At 36.9% G+C, this 26,421-nt stretch overlaps 2 protein-coding genes across 2 annotated transcripts; both read right to left on the reverse strand.

The window, feature by feature from the left end:
- Positions 1 to 763: 763 nt before the first annotated feature.
- On the reverse strand, positions 764 to 6,207 carry LOC121380463. Its single transcript, XM_041509283.1, has 2 exons — positions 6,137 to 6,207; positions 764 to 1,293 (listed from the first exon to the last, which is right to left on the reverse strand). Exon 2 carries the CDS (start codon positions 1,280 to 1,282, stop codon positions 854 to 856), a length of 429 nt encoding a protein of 142 aa, XP_041365217.1. The 5' UTR covers positions 1,283 to 1,293; positions 6,137 to 6,207; the 3' UTR covers positions 764 to 853.
- A 6,609-nt stretch (positions 6,208 to 12,816) lies between these two features.
- On the reverse strand, positions 12,817 to 26,069 carry LOC121382105. The gene is made up of 2 exons (XM_041511604.1): positions 25,979 to 26,069; positions 12,817 to 13,351 (listed from the first exon to the last, which is right to left on the reverse strand). The coding sequence occupies exon 2, from the start codon at positions 13,338 to 13,340 to the stop codon at positions 12,909 to 12,911; it is 432 nt and encodes a 143-aa protein (XP_041367538.1). The 5' UTR covers positions 13,341 to 13,351; positions 25,979 to 26,069; the 3' UTR covers positions 12,817 to 12,908.
- Positions 26,070 to 26,421: the final 352 nt, after the last annotated feature.

Raw genomic sequence — 26,421 nt, forward strand, 5'->3', positions numbered from 1 at the left:
GATCCCTTGCTGTATTAAGAAAATGTAGCGAGTTTCTTCTGATGACTGTCAGAATTACAAAATGTTTGATATTCAATAGCCGATGATTAATTAATCAATGTGCTCTAGTGGTATCGTTAAGCAAAACAAACAAACAATTGTTTCCTTCATTCAGTGCTTCTTTTTTGTTTTGTTTTGGAGGGTTTTATTGGGTTTTTGTTATTATTTGTTTGGTCACTTTTTACAATGGTACGAAATGATTATCGTACGAGTTCTTTTATTTATATTATGGCCAGTGTGTTTACATATTACACAGGTTAGTAAATCATATTTTAGTATTTTCAAAACACACACACTTTTCGTTTTCATTTTAGCGCAGAGAGACCAGTTTCGGTGAGCATAAGCATTCGATTCTAAAGCATATTAATATCAACAGATCTGATAGTTGTTATCCAGATTATTTCTATTCTTCAAATGAGCACTATACATTCTTCCTGACTTGTCTCCAGGACTGCCAATCTCAAAACCATTCGCTGCTGTTTGGTAGCCTAGGCTATGTCACAGCAGCGTGTTTCCTCTTCTATTCTGTATGCCAAATGTCCATATAACTACATTATTAACAATATCAAACAAACAAACAAACAAACAACAAAAACAAAAACAAAAACAACAACAACAACAACAAAACCTGTGGAATACCTTGTCAGAGTTTAGACCTAGTTGTTTTAGACTCCCAAAAAATAAAATAATAATAAAAACATTCCAATATGCAAATTTGCTGAACAAAGCTTTATTTTGGGGGAATCATTATTCGCGCCATTAAGCTCTCAGTCTGTCTTTACACCGCCTCTCCAAAAATGTTTCAAATGAGAGATCATTCGAAAAATACACCAAACACAGGCCAAATCCTCTTTCTCACTTTTTTCAAATAACGGTTGAGAATATACGGGGTCCAGATCAGTTTAGGACTGAGGGGAGCTCCGCCAAATCGTAAAGCTTTGTAGACAACCCAGCAGCAGTTGGTACCAAGCATGAAATACCTCCCTCTGTCGCTCCATTCGATCCACCAGTCTTCGATGTTTTCTTCGTCGTACTTAAGGTGATCAAGGTTGAATATTTTATCAGGATCTCGCTTTTTTGTCTTGACGTCATCCTCAAAGGATTTATGACTTGATCCGAAAACTGTTAGCAGTTTTCTGTCCTTTTCTTCGTCCGGCCACCAGCTTATGTACTTTCCGTTGGAGAGTTCTAGAGAAGCGTGACCATAAAGGTCCCCTTTAGGAAACCAGATGTAGACCTTCATATCTTGTTAGTCTGAAATAAAGAATTAATTAGTGCATTAGTGACACCAACCTGTTCCTAAATCTCAGTCCGACGCACAATTTAAGTGTCAATCTTTTGATGGCGTTTATTGACGTTGTTATTCAGGTCTTGCTCTGCCAATTATAAAACTAAATGACGAATTTTATTTTGATTTATTGAAATAATTTAAATTAATAATTGATATTCTGTAAGAAAATAAAGCGAAACATGTCCCCTACCGGGCCCAACGTATTTTCTTATCTCCTAAGTTAAAGGCCCATGACTCTGCAAAAAAAAGAAGGGAATATCGACACAAAATTCATCTAGATCTGTAACAGTACATAATAGTTATACACAAAATGACAGCTCAATATACTAAGGCAAAAAAATGCGGAAAACAAATTTTTGTATCTCCACATTTCAAGGTCCATAACTGTCAAAAACGGGTAAATCGTCATGAATTTCAAAACTTGATCAACAAAGCTTGATAAAGATGTACACAAAATTTCAGCTCAATATCATGGGAAATCGTGGGGGAAAAACGTTCGTAAAACTATATGTGGCACAGACGGATGGACTGACAGACAGGCAGACGGACAGACAGACGGCGATGAAACCTATAGTCCCCTCTGGTCGGACAGGCATGGGACTAATAAATGGATATTTACAATGTTTGAAGTCAGGAGATAATGTAGCGAAATTTTCTCTACACCTAGAGCTAGCCCTGTGACATGGCAAATGTCATTCGAGATTCGAGATTCAAACTTGTGTTGGTAAAAACATTGGTCAATATATAAATTAAACAGTAAAACTCACCCATAGTAACACTGTCATCTGCTCATGCAGTTTGAAATTATAGTTTTCTTTATTTGATTATTCTTTTATTCATTTCATTTTAAACTTATTTTCGTGCATATCTCCAATTAAGTTTCAATCACACCTCAGCTGTCTGGGCCGTCTGTCCAGGACAGTGAATTAGTTGTTATATAGAAAATAATCATCTCAAACTTAGACGTTTATCACTATGGGTGAGTATTGTTGTTTTATTCGAATCTTGACCAATGTTTTCCTTTTCGTTTTCAGGCTGTCCAGCGCACCCTTAACAAAAGACAGGACAAAATTAGGAATACAAATATAGACAAAAGTACGACAAAAGTGGGAAAATAGAAGGGAAAAGTATGATAAAAGTAGTACTGAAACAGTATGTAGCAACATTATTCATGTTCTTACTGGGTAAACGAATGTGTTAAATCCAAAAGGTTGTATTACTGAGAACATGTTTAAATTTCATCTCACATTGACTTTCAGGGTGTAAATTTAATATGTTGAGGATGTCTGGTGCCGCAAATTGGGGGATATATCTTGCCGCCAAAAAAAATAAATAATAATAATATAAAATAAATAAAACAACACACACACCTTTCCCCATAACTGTTAACTTTTATAATAACACAAGCAATATTATATGCACACTTTAACTGCAGGGGCGAGACATAGGCCAGTGGTAAAGCGCTCGCTTGATACGCGGTCGGTTTGGGATCCATCCCCGTCAGTGGGCCCATTGGGTTATTTCTCGTTCCAGCCAGTGCACCACGATTGGTACATCAAAGGCCGTGGTATGTGCTATCCTGTCTATGGGATGGTGCATATAAAAGATCCCTTGCTGCTAATCGAAAAGAGTAGCCCATGAAGTGGCGACAGCGGATTTCCTCCCTCAATATCAGTGTGGTCCTTGACCATATGTCTGACGCCATATAACCGTAAATGAAATGTTTCGAGTGCGTCGTTAAATAAAACATTTCCTTCCTTCTTTAATTTAACTGCAATTAGCAGCATTTTGAAACTGTGTGCGGCAAAGTAAAACAAAAAAGTAGGAAAAAATAAATAATTTTAAGAAAAAGTAGGGAAAATAGGACAAAGGGAAAAATGTAGTAAAAGTAACTTGTGTTTACTAGCCAACTAGACAGAAACATATCATGCATCCATCCCTGCAGTTTGTGGTTTGTATTCATATATTCATTCTATATAACATATTAAAAGTCCGCTCTCGAAACTGCGTGCTAAATATGAATTTTGGGAGGTAAAAAGTTGAAAAAAGTAATAACATTTGGGATTTTAAAAAATATTTTGTATAAGTTTACCTCATGATTATATTCCTTCTCCTTTTTTGGGTTACTCATTAAAGGGAATACAAACAAAGGTAAAATGTTGTTTCTGATAAACATCAGTAATAAAATTGGACGTGGGGGGTGGGGGGGTGGGGGGGGGGTAGAAATGCGTGTTTTGAGGGTTTTTTTGTTTACATATGTTTGACAGAAGCCCCAAATTTATCTCTTTTTTTCATTTATGACATTCATTTTTTTAATAAATTATCAAGAAGTGAATACTCTTGGGCTACTCTTTTCCATTAGCAGCAAGGGATCTTTTATATGCACTATCCCACAGACAGAACAGTACATACCACGGCCTTTGTTACACCAATTGTGGAGCACTTGCTAGAAGGAGAAATAGCCCAATGAGGCCACCGACGGGGATCGATCCTAAACCGACCGCACATCAAGCGAGCGCTGTGCCACTGAGATACGTTCTGCCCCTTTGTAAGAAGGATGCCAATGCCTCATAATTTGTTGAACAGAAAGCAATGTTAAATTAGATCATTTCTTCTTTGAAATGTGTTTAGACTCTTGAATACAAAATTGTTGGGAGTCTGAGTGGTTTCACTGAGAACGATGCAGTGTAGAGTAGTAACACTGAGTTGAATGTTGAACAGTCAAAGATCACGCACGAGGAATCTGATGTCAGAATAGAAGTTCATGCAATTCACTGATCCAAACTATCTGACGAAATAGTGCTGTACATATTACCAAGACACTGAGGTCCTGTTGGGTTTTGCCTCTTCTTTTTTTTCTTCTTTTGTTTTTGCTTTTTTTGTTGTTTTTTTGCTTTTCGACATGTCATATATTTATGAAACAATTGAACAATTTGTGGAAAACCAATCTTATAAACACAATAATAGGAACATACCTCTTAGCACTGGAATGTTGTGTTTGCTTGGTTTTCATACTGAAATGCAGTGATACTATTTCATATGTTATGGTTTTTGAAAGAAAATTGAATCTTTTGACTAATTACTTTGTAAAATGTATGGCCCGACAGAAGACAGTGTAGACGAAATTAGACACATATTAGGCTATTTCTCGTTCCAGCCAGTGCACCACGACTGGTAGGATATATCAAAGTACATTGTTTGTGATATCTTGTCTGTGGAATAGTGCTTATAAAAGATACCTTGCTACCAATGGAAAAATGTAGCAGGTTTCCTCTCTAAATATACGTCAAAATTACCAAATATTTGACACCCAATAGCCGATGATTAATACATCAATGTGCTCTAGTGGTGTCGTTTAATAAAACCAACTTTAACTGATATTTTTTAGCATTTATAGTAGCAAATAATGACTTTAATAAGACTTGGATGTCGATTTTATGACAAATGGCCGCCATTTTGTTTTCCACCATCTTGTTTTTCATAATTTGACCATAAAACTAAATTTTCAGATTTTCAATGTAGATTGTTATAAATTAATGTATAAACATATATGCTAATGCCATATAAATGTTCGTTGAGATACCAGTTAAATACTTTTTTATTACACAATTTTCTGCCATTTTGTTATTTGCCATTTTAAATCATACAACGTAATTTCTCAGATGCCCAACATATTGTTAGGGTATTCAGCATCTCCAAGTTATATTTAAAATCTATGTTAGACCAAATCCTAAAACAAATATGCTCGCATATGTCACATTTCGGTGAAATATATATATATTTTTTTTTTTTTTTTTTTTTTTTTTTATGGTTATTCTAGATATTACTCATTTTACTTATTTCTTAGATGCCCAACATATTTTTGGGGTATTCAGCATCTCCAAGTTATATTTAAAATCTATGTTAGAACAAATCCTAAAACAAATATGCTCGCATATGTCACATTTCGGTGAAATCTTCTTTTTTGTGTGTTATTCTAGATATTACTAATTTTACTTATTTAACACCAGAAAGCAACATTTTATGTATGTTTGTATGTCCTTTAATAATAAACACAAACAAAATAAGAAGGAATACAATAATACTACAAATTTATTAAAATATTCCAAAAATGCCACGTTTCAAGAGCGGATTTTTAATGTGTTATACTAGATACATACCGGTATATGAAAAAGAAAGAAATGTTGTATTTAACGACGCACTCAACACAATTTATTTACGGTTATATGGCGTCAGACATATGGTTACGGACCACACAGATTTTGAGAGGAAACCCGCTGTCGCCACTACATGGGCTACTCTTCCGATTAGCAGCAAGGGATCTTTTATTTGCGCTTCCCACAGGCAGAATAGCACAAACCATGGCCTTTGTTGAACCAGTTATGGATCACTGGTCGGTGCAAGTGGTTTACACATACCCATTGAGCCTTGCGGAGCACTCACTCAGGGTTTAGAGTCAGTCTCTGGATTAAAAATCCCATGCCTCGACTGGGATCCGAACCCAGTACCTACCAGCCTGTAGACCGATGGCCTGCCACGACGCCACCGAGGCCGGTAGATACATATATGAATGCAAAAAAAATTAATAATAAATAAAAAATCATTTCTGTTCTAATTTGTTTTGGGTTTACGTAAATTTTGGGTTAAATTGACTGGACTATTAGGGAACAAGGAAGTTGAAACTTAATTAAATCAGTTTTCTACACACACGATTTGGTGAAAAAAAAATTAAGAATGTATTAACTACAAACTCTCTGTCATCTGAATATTATAGATAATGTTGTCTTTAACATTTTTATTACTTACACTTCTTAAAGAGTTGTTTTTTCAAAACTTTCCGACACCGATATGTTTTCCCTCTTACGGTTTCGTTTCCCTGATCCGATAATAGAACAAAAGCATGATTACGAGTCCTGCCTCGTTTTCAGTACGATAGATAGATAGATAGATAGATAACTATTTTAACGTGCCCATATACCACTAGGGTTTCGAACACGCCCATCCAGAGTCCGACCTCCGATAAGATCGGTGGCCTGACTTCGGGATGGGTAGGGGGATAGAGTTGAAAATGGGCAGAATTTTTAAAATAGCAATTAGTAAAAAAGTGAATAGAATTAAAAATAAATAAATAAAAAGTTACAAGCCAAAAATTAAAAGAATTGATTGCTCGGCCGAATATTTATATAATTTGGAGCATTTTAGAAGGACAGTCCAAAAATAAATAAGAGAAAGAAGAGAGGATCGGACTATTTAATAATATTTAAAAAAAAGAAAGAAAAAGTAATTTCGACATAAAATTTTGAACGCAGATCTAAAAGTTTAAAGTCCGATCTACATGTCCACGTGAGTGGCCTCGTTAAGGCCGTTTGGGTGCACAGCTTATAGGGACGAGATGGGTTGCATCCAGTCAAGAAAACCCCTAGATTGACAGTCATTAGACGTTGAAGGTGTAGTGCTGTGCTGAAATACAGATCTGGAGAAGCCAGATCCGTCTGAACGAGAGAGAGTATCAGACCAGGGTATAGTCCAGTCGTCATGGGTTGGTATAGTGGTGCGGACGGGCCCGACTTCGGGGGATACGAGATGGTATCACTATAAAGCAAAGTCTAGAAAAGAGTAGTAGGGGCCGACCCCGCTTCCTATTTCTTCTTAGAGTGGGGCGGTCAATCTTCCAGTGCTGCTATGACAGGCTCGGACATGTAGAGATTAAACGCGAACAACCGTGGCGTTCTGCAGAATGGCCGTCATACGAGTCACGAAAAAACAAGTCGACATAGTCAGCCGGAGAAATGACGTGGAGGCAAGGAATCTCGCTAAAAAACCCAATCCAACCTGGTGGTGCAGGCTGTCGAAACAAGAAGCGTTCCAGCGTTCAATCAGTTCCAATGGCCGCATACATCTCAGTAGAAAACTTCATTTCGCTGACAAAAAAAACGAAATGAAGGATCCCCAAGTCGTGCACACGAAAGCACGTGAAGTATGCAATTAGCGAAACAAACACGTATTACGGTTTCATTTTCCTGATCCAATAATAGAACAAAAGCGTGTGATAATTACGAGTCCTACCTCACGTTCAGTACGATAGTTACTAATAACAAAAACATTCGGATTTTGACAGGGCGACGATGAGGTTGTATGTATCACCCGTGTCAATTAATCTCAATTAATACATTATCTATAATTAAAGTTGGCCACTACTCTTTTAATCATGCTTAAAGGGACATTCTTGAATTTGCTGCATTGTCAGATGTTCCCGACTAATAAAATATTTCTACAAGTTAACTTACATATTAAATATATTTTCTTGTTTAGAATATCAGTGTCTGTATACTCTATGTGTTTCTGGTCGTCTTAATATTTGTAAGAAGCCCAAACTGGATTTTGTCTTCAGATAATTTCGTACGTACGAAAAAATATTATATTAGGAAATAAAATGATATTTAACCTAGTACATATATTAGAACGACCAAAAACACGTTTAATATGCAGCCACTAACATTTTATGCAGAAAAATATATTTTATATGTAATTACAATTGTTAAAAAGTCTCTGTTAGTCGATAACATCTTAAAAATTGCAGCAAACTCAGGAATGTCCCTTTAAGCCAGGATTAGCAGTGTGAGTGAGCTGAAAACTTCACCAAACAATGAATAAATAGCATAAACCCAGTTTTTTCTAACTCAATATCAATTATTACACGAAATTATTTCGCCTGCTCTGTAAGTTCAGTCAGTATGTAAATGATTTTCTTGGATCGATTCCGGTATCAAACCTATGAATCTGTATTTAACCATTAAGTTGTTAGGAATAGTAGATATTTGTAAATATGTTAGTATAAACAAATAAATATATTACGTATTATCAGTTTCACTCAATATGTAACGTTTTCTTGGATTGATCCCGTTATCAAACCTATGAAGTAGTATTTAATCATTGTTGACCTTTGACCTTGAAATTGTCAGAAAAATGGATATATGTAAATATGTAAGGATATAAGTAAATACATTATGTATGATTAATTTCAATCAATATGTACATGTTTTTCTTGGATTGATTCCGTTACCCCTGAAGCTGTATTTAACAATTCTTGACATTTGACCCTTGCATCTTACCTTGATGTCGGGAAAAAATTATATATGTAAATATGTTAGGGTAGACTTAAATACATTATGTATTAATTTCACTCAATATGTACAAGTGTTTTCTTGGACTGATTCTGTTATCAAACCTCTGAAGCTGAATTTAACAATTATGACTTTTGACCTTGACATGTGACCTTGAACCTGTCAGGAAAAAATGGCATCAAACAGTTCTTGAAAACTGTGTATGTTGCCTGTTTTCTTCATTAAATTCCCACGGGAGATTATATGTTGACCACTGGCCCTGGATTACTTCACCAACCTTTGTCTCCAGGGAAAGGCTTAGTTGGACTTTAAACCTTTTTGGCGCAGTTCAAAATTTTATGTCTATATATTTTTATAAATAGTCCGACGCACTTTATTTTGGCAGCCCATCTAAATTGCGCAAATTGCTCAAATCACCTTACACTTTTTCTGCCGAGCAGTCAAATCTTATTTTTGGATTTAATGTTTTGGTTCCAGACATGAGTAGAATGTTATCAGGTCTCCATTTTGGCTTTAGGTCTTTAACCTAACTTCTAAACTTTTATTCCAAACTCCACCCACCTCAAACTTACTCTCCGTCACCACCCCTCCAGTCCCGGACAGGATGGGCGCGTTCGAAACCTTCGTGGTATATGAGCATATTAAAGTGTTCAGTTCAGTTCAATAACAGAAATCCGCGCAATTGAATGTATCGTTTATCATAAACATATTCGATGTTACTAAATAGTTGTATTTGATCATGATAGTTGTATGCATAAGATGTTCATCTATACATAAATTTAAAAAATTTAAAACTTATTTAAAAGTATTTTAATTAAAAATGTTTAATTAATTTGTTTTTATATAATTTTCGTATTTTGTGTGATAACATGCATATATGCATCAATAAATTAAGTTTCATTGGTGTAGGACTTATTGTTTTTGAGAAACAAATTAAACGAGAAACTTTAAGTTTGAGCAAACAACAAATACATTTTTAGTAAAAAAAAAAAAAAGTGTAATTAATTAATGTTTAATTCTTTTCACATGCATCGTGATGAAGATCCATGGGAACAGCTATATTTAAAGGAAAAGTATCGTCGATCTAGGACATACATGTACTAGTATAGTTTGTGAGAAATGGAGATAAACGAAAAACTTTAACGTTAAGTTGAATGCAAAAATATTTTAATTAAAAATGTTTAATTAATTAATTTTTAATTCGTTTCACATGCATTATGATGAACATCCACATCTGACGTTCCTAAGCAAACTAGTTCCTGGAGCTCTGTGTTTACTGACACGTTAAGTCATAAACGTATGAGACGGGGGACGGGGAAACTGCCCCCTAGTGCTGGAGCAAATCCTCAAATTCGGGCAAAACTGATAGATATTTGGGCAAAATGTGCTAACCTGAGACCTTTTTACCATGTATTTCCATCAGTCTACCTGCACAATTAGCTGTAATCCATGTAACAACGTGTAGTGATTCGTTTCAAACCCCATATAGCTGTCTGGCAGTAATGCTAATATGAATAAAATGTTGTTATCCAGATTCGAAATTCTTCGTTTAATTCGCACACAAAATGCGTCAGGTCTGGGATTTAGCTCAGTCGGTTCTGTGCACGCTTGGGGTGCTTGCGTCGCAGGATCGAACCACCTCGGTGGATCCACTGAACTGATTGGGAGTTTTATCGTTCCAATGCACCACAACTGGTCAAAAGCCGTGGTATGTGCTTTCCTGTCTGTGGGGAAAGTGCATAGAAAAGATCTCTTGCTGCATTAAGAAAATGTAGCGATTTCCTCTGATGACTGTGTCAGAATTACCAAATGTTTGACATCCAATAGCCGATGATTAATTAATCAATGTGCTCTAGTGGTATCGTTAAGCAAAACAAATAAACAATTGTTTCCTTCAATCTGTGCTTCTTTTTTCCTAGTTGTTGTTTTTTTGGGGGGGGTTCAGTTCCAAATTTCACAAGTTATTTAACGACAAAAGATGACCCCCACCCCCCACACATACACATTAAAAAGATATTTGTCGATAAAAGGCCTATATAAATGACTATGGTAGGAACTGACTATTGTATGAAAAGATATTTGTCGATAAAAGGCCTATATAAATGACTATGGTAGGAACTGACTATTGTATGAAAAGATATTTGTCGATAAAAGGCCTATATGAATGACTATGGTTGGAACTGACTATTGTATGAAAAGATATTTGTCGATAAAAGGCCAATATAAATGACTATGGTAGGAACTGACTATTGTATGAAAAGATAGTTGTCGATAAAAGGCCAATATGAATGACTATGGTAGGAACTGACTATTGTATGAAATTACTTCTCACAATGGTACGAAATGATTATTGTACGAGTTCTTTTATTTATATTATGGCCAGTGTGTTTACACATTGCACAGGTTAGTAAATCATATTTCGGTATTTTCAAAACACGCACACTTTTCGTTTTCATTTTAGCACAGAGAGACCAGTTTCGGTGAGCATAAGCATTCGATTCTAAAGCATATCAATATGAAGAGATCTGATAGTTGTTATCCAGATGATTTGTATTCTTCCTGACTTGTCTACAGGACTGCCGATCTCAAAACCATTCGCTGCTGTTCGGTAGCCTAGGCTATGTCACAGCAGCGGGTTTCCTCTTCTGTTCTGTATGCCAAGTGTCCATATAACTACATTATTCCACATATTAAACAACCGTGTGAAACAAACATTCGTTTTCTTTCTGGAAAGTTGATTATTTTTTTAAACAGAAAATCTACATCAAAGTTGACGAAAATGGGCCCCAGAGTGGATGATATAGCTTGTGGAGATCTACCTGGTGAAATAGTGCTGATAAAAAAACGTCTCTCAACTTGACCAGCGATGAAGTTGGACGTTATTTCGTGCGCTCTCGACCTACCCCCCCCCCCCCCCCCCCCCCCCCCCCCCCCCCCAACCTGGGGGGATTGATCGCTAGTTATGGATCGCTGTTGGAGTACCGCGTCGCGTACACCGGGTCACGGGCAACCGTGACCTTGGTGTATGGCGACGCGGCTACAGCCAAGAGGAAGGGAACTAGGAAGAGGAAACGTGCGCCAGGGGCGGCTCAGGCGGGGACAAAGCTGGCGGCTCAACCGCCAGTGGCGGTCCCGTCTGCGTCGCCGCCCCCACCACGACCAAACCGGACGGATCGACGGGAGGCGACTCGCCAACCAGCCGGACCGACTGTTCAGATGCGGGAAGTGGAGCAGCCAACCAGTGCACCGCGACCAGCGTCACCTGTTCCCGCTCGTCGTTCGTCTGCGTCGAGACCCCCACCCACGGGGGACTCCGCGACGGCGACTCTGGATGTTGGGGCTGTTAAGAGGAAGGCCGTGACCCCCCCCCCCCCCCCCCCCCGGGGGACCAACCAGCCAAGACGCGGCCTTCTACTTCCTCTTCGGGTGACTGGAGAGTGGCAGCGCGGAAGATCAAAGGCCAGTACTCTAAGTACTTGGTGGGAGACGTCACGGACCCCGACAGACTGCCAGGCGGGGTCTACGAGGAAAACTTCAAGACGTTTCCCGATGGCCACCAGGTCGCCATCCACACGGTCAAACTACGGGGAGTGGAAGCTATAGTAGTGACGTCGCGCCGGGATGATCTTTACCGACAGGGATTCCTCAGCCATGACATGGATAACAACACCATCCACAGAATCATGAAGATCGTCACCGGCACCCAGTACCCACAGATGGTCCACTGCCTTAGCACCCACAGCTACAGGAGACTGGTGCCTCACTTTGAGGAGAGGAACAACATCACCTCCCCGTAGATGCTGTGCACCCAAACGGCCTTAACGAGGCCACTCGCGTGGACATATCGATCGGACTTTAAACTTTTAGATCTGCGTTCAAAATTTTATGTCGAAATTACTTCTTTCTTTTTTTTAATATTATTAAATAGTCCGATCCTCTCTTCTTTCTCTTATTTAATTTTGGACTGTCCTTCTAAAATGCTCCAAATTATATAAATATTCGGCCGAGCAGTCAATTCTTTTTTATTTTTGGCTTGTAACCTTTTTATTTTTTTTATTTTATCTATTAACTTCTTTACTAATTGCTATTTTCAAATTTCTGCCCAGTTTCAACCCCCCCCCCCCCATCCCGAGTCAGGCCACCGATCTTATCGGAGGTCGGACTCGGGATGGGCGTGTTCGAAACCCTAGTTGTATATGGGCACGTTAAACTAGTTATCATCATCATCATGATAAACAAACAAACAAACAATCAAACAAACAAAAAACCCAACCAACCAACACGTGTGGAATACCTTGTCAGAGTTTAGACCTAGTTGTTTTAGACTCCCCCAAAAACAAACAATAAAAACATTCCAATATGCAAATTTGCTGAACAAAGCTTTATTTTTTGGGAATCATTATTCGCGCCATTAAGCTCTCAGTCTGTCTTTACACCGCCTCTCCAAATTTTTTTCAAATGAGCGATGTTTCGGAAAATGCACGAATCATAGCCAAAAACCCCTTCGTCACTCTTATCAAATAACGGTAGAGAACAGACGGAGACCAGATCGGATTAGGACTGTAGGGAGCTCCGCCATGTCGTAAAGCTTCGTAGACAACCCAGCAGCAATTGGTATCAACCAGGTTATAGTTCCCTCTGTTGCTCCATTCGATCCACCAGTCTTCGATCTTTTCTTCGTCGTAATCAAGGTGAAATATTTTGTCAGGACCTCGCTCTTCTGCCTTGACGTCATCCTCAAGGGATTCGTGAGCTAATCCGTCAAGAGTCATCGGTTCAGTTTTCTTTGCTTCGTGTGGCCACCAGCTTATGTACCTTCCGTTGGAGAGTTCTAGAGAAGCGTGACCAATATGGGTCTCTTTAGGGAACCAAATATACACCTTCATATCTTGTTAGTCTGAAATAAAGAATTAATTAGTGCATTAGTGACACCGACCTGTTCCTAAATCTCAATCCGACGCACAATTTAAGTGTCAGTCTTGTGATGGCGTTTATTGACGTTGTTATTCAGGTCTTGCTCTGTCAATTATAAAACTAAATGACGAATTTTACTTTGATTTAGCGAAATAATTTAAATTAATAATTGATATTCTGTAAGAAAATAAAGCAAAACATGTCCCCTACCGGGCCCAATGTGTTTTCTTATCTCGTAAGTTAAAGGCCCATGACTCTGCCAAAAAAAAATGGGAATATCGCCACAAAATTAATCTGGATCTGTAACAGTACATAATAGTTGTACACAAACTGTCAGCTCAATATACTAAGGCATTCCGAAAAAACAAGTGCGGAAACAATTTTTTGTATCTCCACATTTCAAGGGCCATAACTCTGTCAAAAACGGGTAAATCGTCATGAATTTCAAAACTTGATCAACAGAGCTTGATAAAGATGTACACAAAATTTCAGCTCAATATTTTGGGAAATCGTGGGGCGGGGGGGGGGGGGGGGGGGGGGAACGTCCGTAAAACTATATGTGGCGCAGACGGATGGACTGACAGGCAGACGGACAGACAGACAGACAGACAAACGGCGATGAAACCTATAGTCCCCTCCGGTCGGATCGGTATGGGACTAATAAATGGATATTTACAATGTTTGAAGTCAGGAGATAATGTAACGAAATTTTCTCTACACCTAGAGCTAGCCCTGTGACATGGCAAATGTCATTCGAGATTCGAGATTCAAACTTGTGTTTGTAAAACCATTGGTCAATATATACATGAAACAGCAAAACTCACCCATAGTAACAATGGCATCTGCTCATACAGTTTGAAATTATAGTTTTCTTTATTTGATTATTCTTTTATTCATTTCATGTTTAACTTATTTTCGTGCTTATATCCAATTAAGGTTCAATCACACCTCAGCTATCTGGGCTGGCTGTCCAGGACAGTGAATTAGTTGTTAGTGTTTAGTGAGAAAGAAGTGTAGTGGTATTTTACCTACCCATTGAGTCGTTAAAACTCGCTCTGGGTGGGAGCCGGTACCGGGTTGCGAACCCTGTACCTACCAGCCTTATGTCCGATGGCTTAAATACGACACCACTGAGGCCGATATTCTTTTTATTAATGTGCCTCTACTAGTTGGAGATCCGTTTTGTATGTGTCTGGAATATTAAGAAAATGGGAAAATAATCATCTCAAACTCAGACGTTTATCACTATGGGCGAGTATTGTTTTATTAGAATCTTGACCAATGTTTTCCTTTTCGTTTTCAGGCTGTCCAGCGCACCCTTAAAGGGATATTCCTGAGTTTGGTGCAATGTTTCAGATGTTATCGACTAACAGAGACTTTTTGACGACTGTAATTACATATCAAATATAATTTTTTGCATAAATTATTAGTGGCTGTATATTAAACGTGTTTCTGATCGTTCTAATATTTGTACTAGGTTAAATTTCATTTTATTTCCTAAAAAAGATTTTTTCGTACGTACGAAATTATTTGAAGACAAAATCGAGTTTGGGATTCTTACAAATATTAAGACGGCCAGAAACACATTGAATATACAGACACTGATATTCTAAACAAGAAAATATATTTAATATGTAAGTTTAATCGTAGAAATATTTTATTAGTCGGAAACATCTTACAATGCAGCAAACCTATGTGGTCTATGATTGTAACCATCTACTAGATCTTGTAGAATATCCAGGTAGTGATAAGTCTGTTTATATGTAAAATATCTGTACATAACAACCTTCAGAGTCCGGATCACTCTCTCAGCATATGATGCTTTGGTCTCATTCTGAGTGACATAGAATGTTATATCTTTGTCTTTCAAATATGATTTCACTTTTTTATTATTGAATTCACGGCCTTTATCTGATCTAATAATCCCTGGTAAAGGTGCAGTGGCAAATATTTTCTTCAGTGCTTTAATGACAGATTCTGGTTGTTTGTTTTTCATGGGTTCAACCCATAGATATCTTGTAAAAACATTGATAGATATCAACAGGAATTTCACACCGTCATTATCCAATTCAATATTAGAAACGTCTGCTAAATCAACATCCCATCGTGCATTCAGTCCACTCGCCACGAGCCTGTTTCTTTTGAATTTGTAGCGTAACGATCGCTGAAGCGAGTAGGCGTCTTGCGAAGCAAGCCACCGTTTGATATGGTGTAAACTAATATCAAATTTCCCTTCCTTTTTTACAATACGATACAGTTTATTTACTCCCGAAAAGGAAGCTGGGTGTTTTGGATTAAAATAAATATTCAACAAATATTCTGTCCACCCTTCTCTCGGCATGATTATAGATTAATGAGATAAAAATAAATTGTTGGTAATATTTATATCGAATGTAAACAGTTGCCTACAATACAATGTTTTTCATAATATTTGCAACACTCTTAAATGAATATATAGAAAAGCGGATTGCACACGTCTGAATGTGACCTTATTATCTGTGAAGCCATTGTCAATGTCAATACAATAAGCAGGGTATGAGCACTCGTGACTCGGTTCGGCCGTAGCGTGTATTTACTACAGCGTGACCCGAATAGACCCAGCCATGCATAAAGTTGCGTACTTTATTTATAGAATAATTGGACACTGCACCACACCATGCACTGAAATAACACTTGTACTAATTATTCAAGAAGTCATTGACAAACAATATTAATACAATACGCAGGTGCAAGCGCCTGTCATCCGATTTAAAAGGGTATCGTGTATTTACTATAGAGTGTTCTGACCTAGTCAGTATGGGTGACGCGCGCACTTTATTTATAGAACAATAGGATATTGCACCACAACGTGCACTGCTGTGACCCCGTTTCTAAAAATAGATGGCGGCAGGCGGCAGTGAGGTTCAACCGGCAAAGTATTATCATCATAGGCCTACGTAGGTTACGTTAAACAAATTGCAAGCCTTTCGGTAGCACTTATTGGTTTAGCTCCAAAACCTGTGCAAACGGACCTTGGGACATTCTGTCTTCGCGCCAACAATAGCAGAAGTTACATTTTCTAGCTTTTGCCATGATGGTTTACGCGCTAAAATTATCAAGTTGCTATTATTTACGTAAAACGTAAAAAACAACAAAATAAATAAAATAAAATAAACATGGCGCAGTATTCCGCACTGTATGGAATTAAAAGAAATGGGGGTTTTATTTTTTGTATTCATATATTCATTCTATATAACATATTAAAAGTCCGCTCTCGAAACTGCGTGCTAAATATGAATTTTGGGAGGTAAAAAGTTGAAAAAAGTAATAAAATTTGGGATATTTTGGAATATTCTTTTATAAGTTTACCTTATGATTATATTCCTTCTTCTTTTTGGGGTTACTCATTAAAGGGAATACAAACAAAGGTAAAATGTTGTTTCTGGTAAGCATCAGTAATTGGGGGGGGGGGGGGGGGGGGGGGGGGTAGAAATGCGTGTTATGTTGGACAGAAGCCCCAAATTTATCTCTTTTTTTCATTTATGACATTCATTTTTTTAATGACGTGAATACTCTTGGGCTACTCTTTTCCATTAGCAGCAAGGGATTTTTTATATGCACTATCCCACAGACAGGATAGTACATACCACGGCCTTTGTTACACCAATTGTGGAGCACTTGCTAGAAGGAGAAATAGCCCAATGAGGCCACCGACGGGGATCGATCCTAAACCGACCGCACATCAAGCGAGCGCTGTGCCACTGAGATACGTTCTGCCCCCTTGTAAGAAGGATGCCAATGCCTCATAATTTGTTGAACAGAAAGCAATGTTAAATTAGATCATTTCTTCTTTGAAATTTGTTTAGACAAAATTGTTAGGGGTTTCCATTTCGTATCATGTTTATGTCCCGAGTGAAATAATTTTCAGTTGTAAAAAAAACAACGTTTCTTTGTAAATTAACAAAGTTTAAAGGGACATTCCTCAGTTTGCTTCTTTGTAAAATGTTTTCGACTAATAAAATATTTCTACGATTAAACTTACATATTAAATATATTTTCTTGTTTAGAATATCAGTGTTTTTATATTCAATGTGATTCTGGTCTTCTTAATATTTGTAAGAAGGCCAAACTGGATTTGGTCTTCAAATAATTTCGTACGTACGAAAAAATCTTTTTTAGGAAATAAAATGAAATTTAACCTACTATAAATATTAGAACGATCAGAAGCACGTTTAATATACAGCCACTAATATTTCATGCAAAAAAAAAAAAAAAATTGATATGTAATTACAGTTGTCTAAAAGTCTCTGTTACTCGATAATATCTTAAAAATTACAGCAAACTCAGGAATGTCCCTTTAAACAAAAATGATGGTGCAATAATTAGGCATAACATTCTGTTGTTGACATTACATGTATACCCTGCACATTGTTTCCTTGACTCAGTACTTGTTTTGTTTAGTATTTGGGGTTTTGTTGTTGTTGTTGTTTTTGTTTGTTGTTTGTTTGGTGGTTGTTTTTTTTGTTTGTTTTTTTTTGGGGAGGGGGGGGGGGGGGGGGGGGGTGTCAGTTCCAGATTTGGCCAAAGTTATTTATTTAACGACAAACAAAAAAACATTCAAAGGTGAAAATTTATTGACCAAAACTTTATTTTTCTGGATTAATTTTTCGTGCCATTAAGCTCTCTGTTTATATCTTTACACCGCCTCTCAAGAAATGTTTCAAAAGGGCGGTCAATCGAAAAATTCACCAAGCATAGCCCAAAACCCCTCTGTCACTCTTACCAAATAACGTTAGAGAATAGACGGGGATAACGTTAGGACTGAAGGGGGCTTCGCCATGTCGTAAAGCTTCGTAGACAACCCAGCAGCAGTTGGTACCAAGCATGAAATACAAGGGAATACAAACTAACGTAAAATGTTTGTTTTTTTATAAGCATCAGTATTACAATTGGAGGGGGTGTAGAAATGCGTGGTTTTTACAAAAACAAATTACATATTTTGGTCAGAAGCCCCAAATGTCTCCCTTTTTTTCATTTATGACATTCATTTTTAATATATTATCAAGTAAAGAATATTTTTAATTGTTTTGTATTTAATAAATAAATAAATTATACAATTATTTCTATAAACAACAGGTGCAGATCCAGAGGTTTGTGAAAGGGAGGGGTGGGTGGGGCGCCGGGCATGGTAATAGGTGCTTGAATAGGCTTTTATTATTTCTTTACGACAGCGAAAAAAAGGGGGCGCATGACCCTCGGCACCTCCATCCCAAGGATCCGCACCTGAAATAAATAGAAAACCTTGCGCCTAAATAAGGTACAGCGTTGAACAATTTTGTTGTGGATTTGAGTGGTTTCACTGAGGATGATGCAGCGTAGCTTAGTAACACTGACTTGAATGTTGAACAACCAAAGACCAAGCACGAGGAATCTGATATCAGAATAGAAGTTCATGCAATTCACTGATCCAAACTATCTGACGAAATAGTGCTGTACATATTACTAAGACACTGATGTCCTGTTGCGTTTTGCTTCTTTTTTTTTTCTCTTTTTTTTCTTTTTTCTTTTTGCCATTTCATATTTCCATGAAACAATTGGACAATTTGTGGAAAACCACTCTTATAAACACAATAATAGGAACATACCTCTTAGCACTGGAATGTTGTGTTTGCTTGCTTTTCATACTGAGATGCAGTGATACTATTTCATATGTTATGATTTTTTGTTTTTTTTAAATTGAAGGACTCTAAACATTGGTGGTTACTTTGAAAAAACAGGAATGTTTTCACTAATTAGTTTGTAACGTGTATGGCCTGACAGTAGACTGTGAAGACGAAATGTTCTATCTCGGACACTAACAGGTCCAATATGTAATATTCGCATATGACACATTTGGTGACACATATTAGGCTATTTCTCGTTCCAGCCAGTGCACCACGACTGGTAGGCTATATCAAAGTACATTGTTTGTGATATCTTGTCTGTGGAATGGTGCTTATAAAAGATACCTTGCTACCAATGGAAAAATGTAACAGGTTTTCTCTCTAAGTATACGTCAAAATTACAAAATATTTGACACCCAATAACCTATGATTAATACATCAATGTGCTCTAGTGGTGTCGTTAACAAAACAAACTTTAACTGATATTGTTTAGCATTTATGGCAGCAAATAATGCCTTTAATAAGACTTGGATGTCGATTTTATAAATTTTATGACAAATGGCCGCCATTTTGTTTTCCACCATCTTGTTTTTCATAATTTGACCATAAAACAAAATTTTCTGATTTTCAGTATATAGTGAAACCCCTCAGTACCGGACCCCCTCTAAACCGGAATCCCTTCAAAACGGGACGTTTTCCACGGTCCTGTGATTTACGCCACTTTTAGCACTAAATTGTACCCCTCTAAACCGGAAACCCCTCTAAACTGAACACCGGACAAACAATTCGGTCCCAATGTGTCAATTTAGTGTAAATGGTCCCCATAAACACCGAATGACCAAACTGCTACCAGTCAATGTGGCGCCACTAATTGCTCCCAATGTCAATCCAGCCGGATTACCTCTCTGCGAACACATAATGTGCACATGCTCGGGTTCGCTGTTATCAATGTGATCACTGTTACACGCCACACAGTATGCAAGGTTGGCAATTCACAAAAGACCCATCGCCAGTGTAGATATTTAATTTACACAAATATTGTGTTGGTTACGATAAGCCGAGTTCGGGTTTGGGTTAGATGTTTTAAGTCACGAAGGTGATTTACGGTCTATATATTCCTTCACAAACGTATAACATGATTTGCTTCAAAGATCGACAAAAATAACAATGAATTTAATTCACTGTCTTCCTGTCGTGTGAATTTGTTGCTCTTTTAAAAACATTTATTTAGCAAAATAAAGAGTGAAAAAAAGTAACGTTGGCTTTGCATGGTAGAACAGATGTTAGTAACATTTAATTTATTTTCATATCGAATTTCAACATGACAAAACGACCAGCTAAACGTCGCCGTGTTGAACTGTCACACGATTATAAACTTTAAATAATTAAAAGTTTCGAAAGTAAGCCTAAACAAACGTTAAGATTTTTGGGTGAAAAGTTTAGTATCGGAAATTCAGCAGTTGGAGACATTATCAAGAAGCGAGAGGTTTATAAAACAGTTTGCAAAGATCATTAGCAGAAATAAACGATAAGCTGAACTATTTAATGGGGAAGGGAAAGTAGTTACGTAAATGCAGACCCTGAAAACCGGACACCTCTAAATACCGGACATTTTACTTGGTCCTATGGATGTCCGGTTTAGAGGGGTTTCACTGTATATTGTTATAAATTAATGTATAAACATATATGCTAATGCCATATAAATTTTCGTTGGGATACCAGTTAAATACTTTTTTTATTACACAATTTTCTGCCATTTTGTTGTCTGCCATTTTAAATCATAAAACGTAATTTCTCAGATGCTTAACATATTTTGGGGTTATTCAACATCCCCAAGTTATATTTAAAATCTATGTTACACCAAATCCTAAAACGAATATGCTCCCATATGTCACATTTCGGTGAAATCTTTTTAATTTTGGTTATTCTAGATATTACTAATTTTACTTATTTAACACCAGAAAACAAATTAATATGTGTGTTTGTATGCTCTTTAATAATAAACACAAAAATTTAATAAAAAAATAAGAAGGAATACAATAATACTACAAATTTATTTAAATATTCCAAAAATGCCATATTTCATTTTTTATTTTTTTTCTTCAACTTTTTACCCCAGAAAATCATATTTAGCACGTAGTTTCAGGAGCGGATTTTTAATGTGTTATACTAGATGCATATATGAATGCAAAAAAAAAAAAAAAAAAAACCCATAAAAAATCATTTCTGTTCTAATTTGTTTTGGGTTTACGTAAATTTTGGGTGCCACGAAATCAGAGGTCTGGGTGACCTTCAAAATCAAGGTCTTAGCTGAAAGAGGTGGAGATAACTCTATTCCAGATGGCGCGACGATCGACAGGGTCCCAGAAACCTGGTTTGTCTCTGACTGGCTTCAGGTTATAAGCGACCATCTGAGTGACTGAGTTTGTTTTAACAGTAAAGTAATATTTTAAATATCAGAATGTGTTTTGTTGCATTTTTCTTAATGTCTATCTAATTGGGAAAAGTACTGTGACGGTACATGCTCTTAATTCTTTTCGCCTGTGGCGATATTAATTGTTTTAGAAGGACGTGTGCAGTTCCAAATTGCACTTAAGCCCAGATGGGCAACTTGTTACGTAATACCTTTGCGCGACGGTCGTCTAATACACACATCCAGCCAAGTGCGGAGGCCATGTGGCTAGTAGTTACGTAATATCTCCGGTAGTGCTGTTTATGGCCAGGGGATTGCTCGCGGTATGGCGACAGCCAGTCTGACGATCAGAGAAAAATATGCCGGCGTGGTCGTGGTGGAAACTCACATGATAAGATTCGGTGCCGCGATGTACCCCCAGGCGATATTCGATTTTATAATAAATAGCTAGGGTTGAGAGATATCTAGGAGAACCATAGGAAGGTATCCCGGGGGAACGTTGTCCGTTTGGACTTTGGTAAATATATTATTTCTGCTCTGTTGTATAACCTTGATGTGATTGATGTGACTTTAAATATTTTAATACTGTATTATACCAATATTCTTTAGACAGTGTCTTCGGTCATCTGACGAAGTAAATCGTAGACTTTTTGTTCTAACATTATACGAGTATTTGGTAATATAAAGCTTAGCCAGTCATCCTAGAAGACCTAGGTAAACCGTAGGTTATTGTCTTTATTGTGATAGGTACCAGTATTAATTCTGTGTTACAAGGTTACTGAATGAGTAGTTAGGGTTAATTAAAAATTAACCAGTTAGGAATAGAGCTGTAATTCCTTTATTAATTAAGTTCCCCTGGAAGCGTTTCTCAATTATCACACGTGTGGGTGTTGTGTCACGGTGAAGTGATTAGCATATTGTGTAAACTAGACACCTAGAGATTAACTAATTAAGTGATCAGTTCTGGGTTGTTATTATTGTTGTTATTAATTAACTACTGCGGCTGTACATTTGTCAGCGTAGGTTAATACAGATTCCAAAGTGTATTGTGTTTTTGTTGTGTTTTCTAGTGAACTAAACGTGCTATAATAATATATACCTTATATAAGATCATATCTCTGATCATACCTAAAGACGAGCCAACGCGGGTATATACTGCCTGTTACAGAGAGATCTAATAGATATACAGTTAGGAGAGATATTTGGACAATCGTGTTTCATTCAGTTACGGGTATTATAGAATCCCCGTGACAAGTACATAAAAAAAAATTGGGTGGCAAAGTTGAGTTTTTATGCGGCAAAGTGTACCCATGGCATGGGCCATGCACACGTAAATATATATTTATTACTTTTACTGTTAATATCTTTTCCACGATATCTAAGTATATAAAATACTAGACCGCCCTGTGTAGGAACGTCCTGTATAGAGCCGTCATCACTATATATTTTTTTTTTTTTTTTTTTTTTAATACTACACACGCACACGTTATACCATCGACGTCCCAAACTGCGTTCACCTAACAACAAAAACACGAATACGATATTTACGGAAATATTATTCTACATTTTTCAGCTATGATACGTGAAACAAAATAGATTTTAATCATTTAACGTAAAAAATCTACAATTTGGATGTAAAACAAATCCATTCTAGTAAACAAAAGTGAAACACCCTAGAGTAAACAGGAAAAAGTGCGACGTTTCTAACTGCATTCAGGCGCATGCGTTTGCAAAAAGTATCGTAATGCGCATGTGCAGTTCATCATTTTCCATTTTTAAGACAACTACATGAACAAATATATGTTTCTGAATTATGCACAGTTGCCGAACACTTAATTTATTCAAATTTTTTTAAAGGAAAAATTCAATTTGTCAAGCGTTCTGGTCCGGTCCGCGTTTTATCAACACACATCGCTCACACTTGATGTCAATACTGATAGGCATTACGTCCATACCTGCGCAAGTTTGTAAAATATAATTTTTTTAATGAATTGATTCTAAATTAACAAAATTTATATACTCAAAATTATTTACAACTGTTATGAATGTATTATGAATACTATTCACTACAATAGAGGCACAAAAATGCAGCATACCTTTTGCAGATCGAATATAATAATTGAAAACAAATTCATAAAAATTAAATTCTTTGGCCTTGTTGATCTGGCACGTGTGAGGTCATGTGACACGCACCGAAAATTAATTCGTCTTTCTCCATTTTAAGTCAATTTCTACGAGTCATGTGGATTCGATATCGGTAATTTTAAGGAATAAACAAAAACGACTTAGTAAAATTAATGGTTTTAGGAGTTTGTAAAGTTTTGTATTTAGATACTTACTTTTCTCAACATTATTGTTCATAAAAATGTTCCAGAACTGTGAAGAAAAACCTCATAAATGAACGACATGCCGATGACAACAAATCGGATGTTGATTGCGCGAACCGTGCACGAGAAAACAAAGTGAACGGAATTTGAAGCATAACGCAGTTAGGGACGTTGACGATACATATGCACATATATATTTTATTGATTATTATCCACAATATACATATATTTTCTTTATTACTACTGACTTCCACCCTCATATCTCAGTACACATGTAGACAATGTCAACTGGTAACAACTGGTAACCATTCACTGCAGTTTATACTATAGAACGTCCTGTGCAGAACCGTGCTGTGTAGGAACGTCCTGTACAGAGCCGTCATCACTATATATATTTTTTAATACGCACACGCACACGTTAAATTTATTACACCGCGGTGACGGAGATACCCGTGAGAGATTTTTCATATCCCACAATGTGAGATGTGCTTTTTGAGAGGTCATGACCTCCGATCACATGATGCACGGAACTACTTTAACTCATTCATAAACAACATGCCATTAAAACTTTACGTTCGTGGCTAGATGCAATTAATAAAAATAAAAAAAAATAAAAAAAAATAATACATTTTACATATAAAACTTTGTTTTTCGTTATGAAACAAGAATAGTTTACATTATTAAATAAATAAACAAAAATATTTGAAAAGAAATGTTTCACGTCTGCTGTCGCTTACGTGTCTTCGCAGCGTTAAAATGGCACACTCTAGCAACATCTGTGTAAACGACTACGTTAAAATCGATGGTCAGGAGAGGGGACGGGTAACTTCAATTGTACAGCCACTCGGAAGCTATATAGAGAACACGGTATCGGACCACCAGTCACGTGCTTTGGAAATGCACTCGACAGACACAACTTCAACGGAAATGATTGATTCTTGTACTACATCTTCTACAAATCTTCTTGGCAAATTGTCTTCAATTTTTTCTGCTCCAATATATGGTGGAACCATAAATATTAACTTTTGTAAACACAATAACGATGAAACTGAATCTCCTGAAAGCAAGCCCAAACGTCGAAAACTCACACGTGACACTGAGACCGACGCGCTTTGAAGTTTGAAAGTTTAAACGTTTTGCAGAAAACTCAAATGATGGACTTTGAATAGTGATTGTTATATTATAGTTTATTTAACTAATATTCTGTTTACTACTAGTGTGTGTTATTTGTTTTAATTATTTTTATTTTTGGGATGGAGGGACTCTATGACACTGCGAAATCATAAATACTTTAATAGTATAAAAAGAGTGCATAGGCAAAGAAGGGTTATGCGCTCTGAATCACACCGCTGTTTTGTTTACGTTCAGTGTCCTGTTTAGTGAGAGACAAAAAATATATTTGGCGACTCAAATTAATATTGTAGCGTGTTGTAATAAATAGAATACTATACTCATCCCCGTGAGAGACCGTTTATATTACAACTCGTGTGTTGTTGATCGTACATATGTAGGATCGAAAACACACTCATTGTAATATAAACGGTCTCTCACGGGGACTTGTTTAGTATTCTCTATTTATTCCCTTTACTGTTAATGTGTTTTCCACCATATCTTAGTATATAAAATACTAGACCGATCTGTGTAGGAACGTCTTGTACAGAGCCGTCATCACTATATATATTTTTTTAATACTATTATCCACAATATACATATATTTTCTTTATTAGTACTGATTTTACTGCCCCTCTCTCTCCCCCCCCCCCCCCCCCCCCCCCCCCCCCCCCCCCCCCCCCCCCCCCCCCCCCCCCCCCCCCCCCCCCCCCCCCCCCATATATCTCAGTACACGTGTAGACAAACGTCAACTAGTAACGACTGGTAACCGTTCACTGCAGCGTATACTATAGACCGTCCTGTACAGCACCGATAAGGTTTTGGTCCGTTATGATCGTGGTATAACAAAGAATGACAAAGCAATGAAAAAAATACAGCTATTGTCCGAGTTTGTTGGACCCTGACGAGTGACGCGCCACCTGTTTTATTATCTCCCCTGTTCTGAGCTAAGCCGCCTATTGACTGGACTATTACGGAACGAGGAATCTGAAACTTAATTAAATCAGTTTTCTACACACACGATTTGGTCAAAATATTTGTTAAGAATGTATTAACTACAAACGCTCTGTCATCTGAATATTATAGATACTGCTGTCTTTAACATTTTTATCACTTACACTTCTTAAAGAGCTGTTTCTTCAAAACTTTCTGACACCGATATTTTTTCCCTCTGATGGTTTCGTTTTCCTGATCCAATAATAGAACCAATCATGATTACGAGTCCTGCCTTGTTTTCAGTACGATAGTTAACCATTACAGAATGCTAAACGAGCTTCCATTTCGTATCATGTTTATGTCCCGAGTGAAATAATTTTCAGTTGTATGCAAAAAAAAAGTTTATTTGTAAATTAACAACATAAAGCTTAAAGGTTAATAAATCTTCTTTTTTTAACACAGCCAAGGTAGACACTTGTACCTGAATATATATGGGTGTTACTGTATTTCGTTGTTATTAGTATACAATATGTGATTTTTTTTTGTTTCTATTTTTCAATTCATTCATGCTGATATATTATTAAAAGAAAGTTCAAAAATATTATATTAAAAAATATATAATTCC

Source organism: Gigantopelta aegis, chromosome 9 (genome assembly GCF_016097555.1).
Source record: "Gigantopelta aegis isolate Gae_Host chromosome 9, Gae_host_genome, whole genome shotgun sequence".
Classification (NCBI taxonomy): Eukaryota; Metazoa; Mollusca; class Gastropoda; order Neomphalida; family Peltospiridae; genus Gigantopelta; species Gigantopelta aegis.

Excerpts from the sequence above, each read along its gene's own strand:
- LOC121380463 (XM_041509283.1), bottom strand. The coding sequence starts at position 1,282 with ATGAAGGTCTACATCTGGTTTCCTAAAGGGGACCTTTATGGTCACGCT.
- LOC121382105 (XM_041511604.1), bottom strand. The coding sequence starts at position 13,340 with ATGAAGGTGTATATTTGGTTCCCTAAAGAGACCCATATTGGTCACGCT.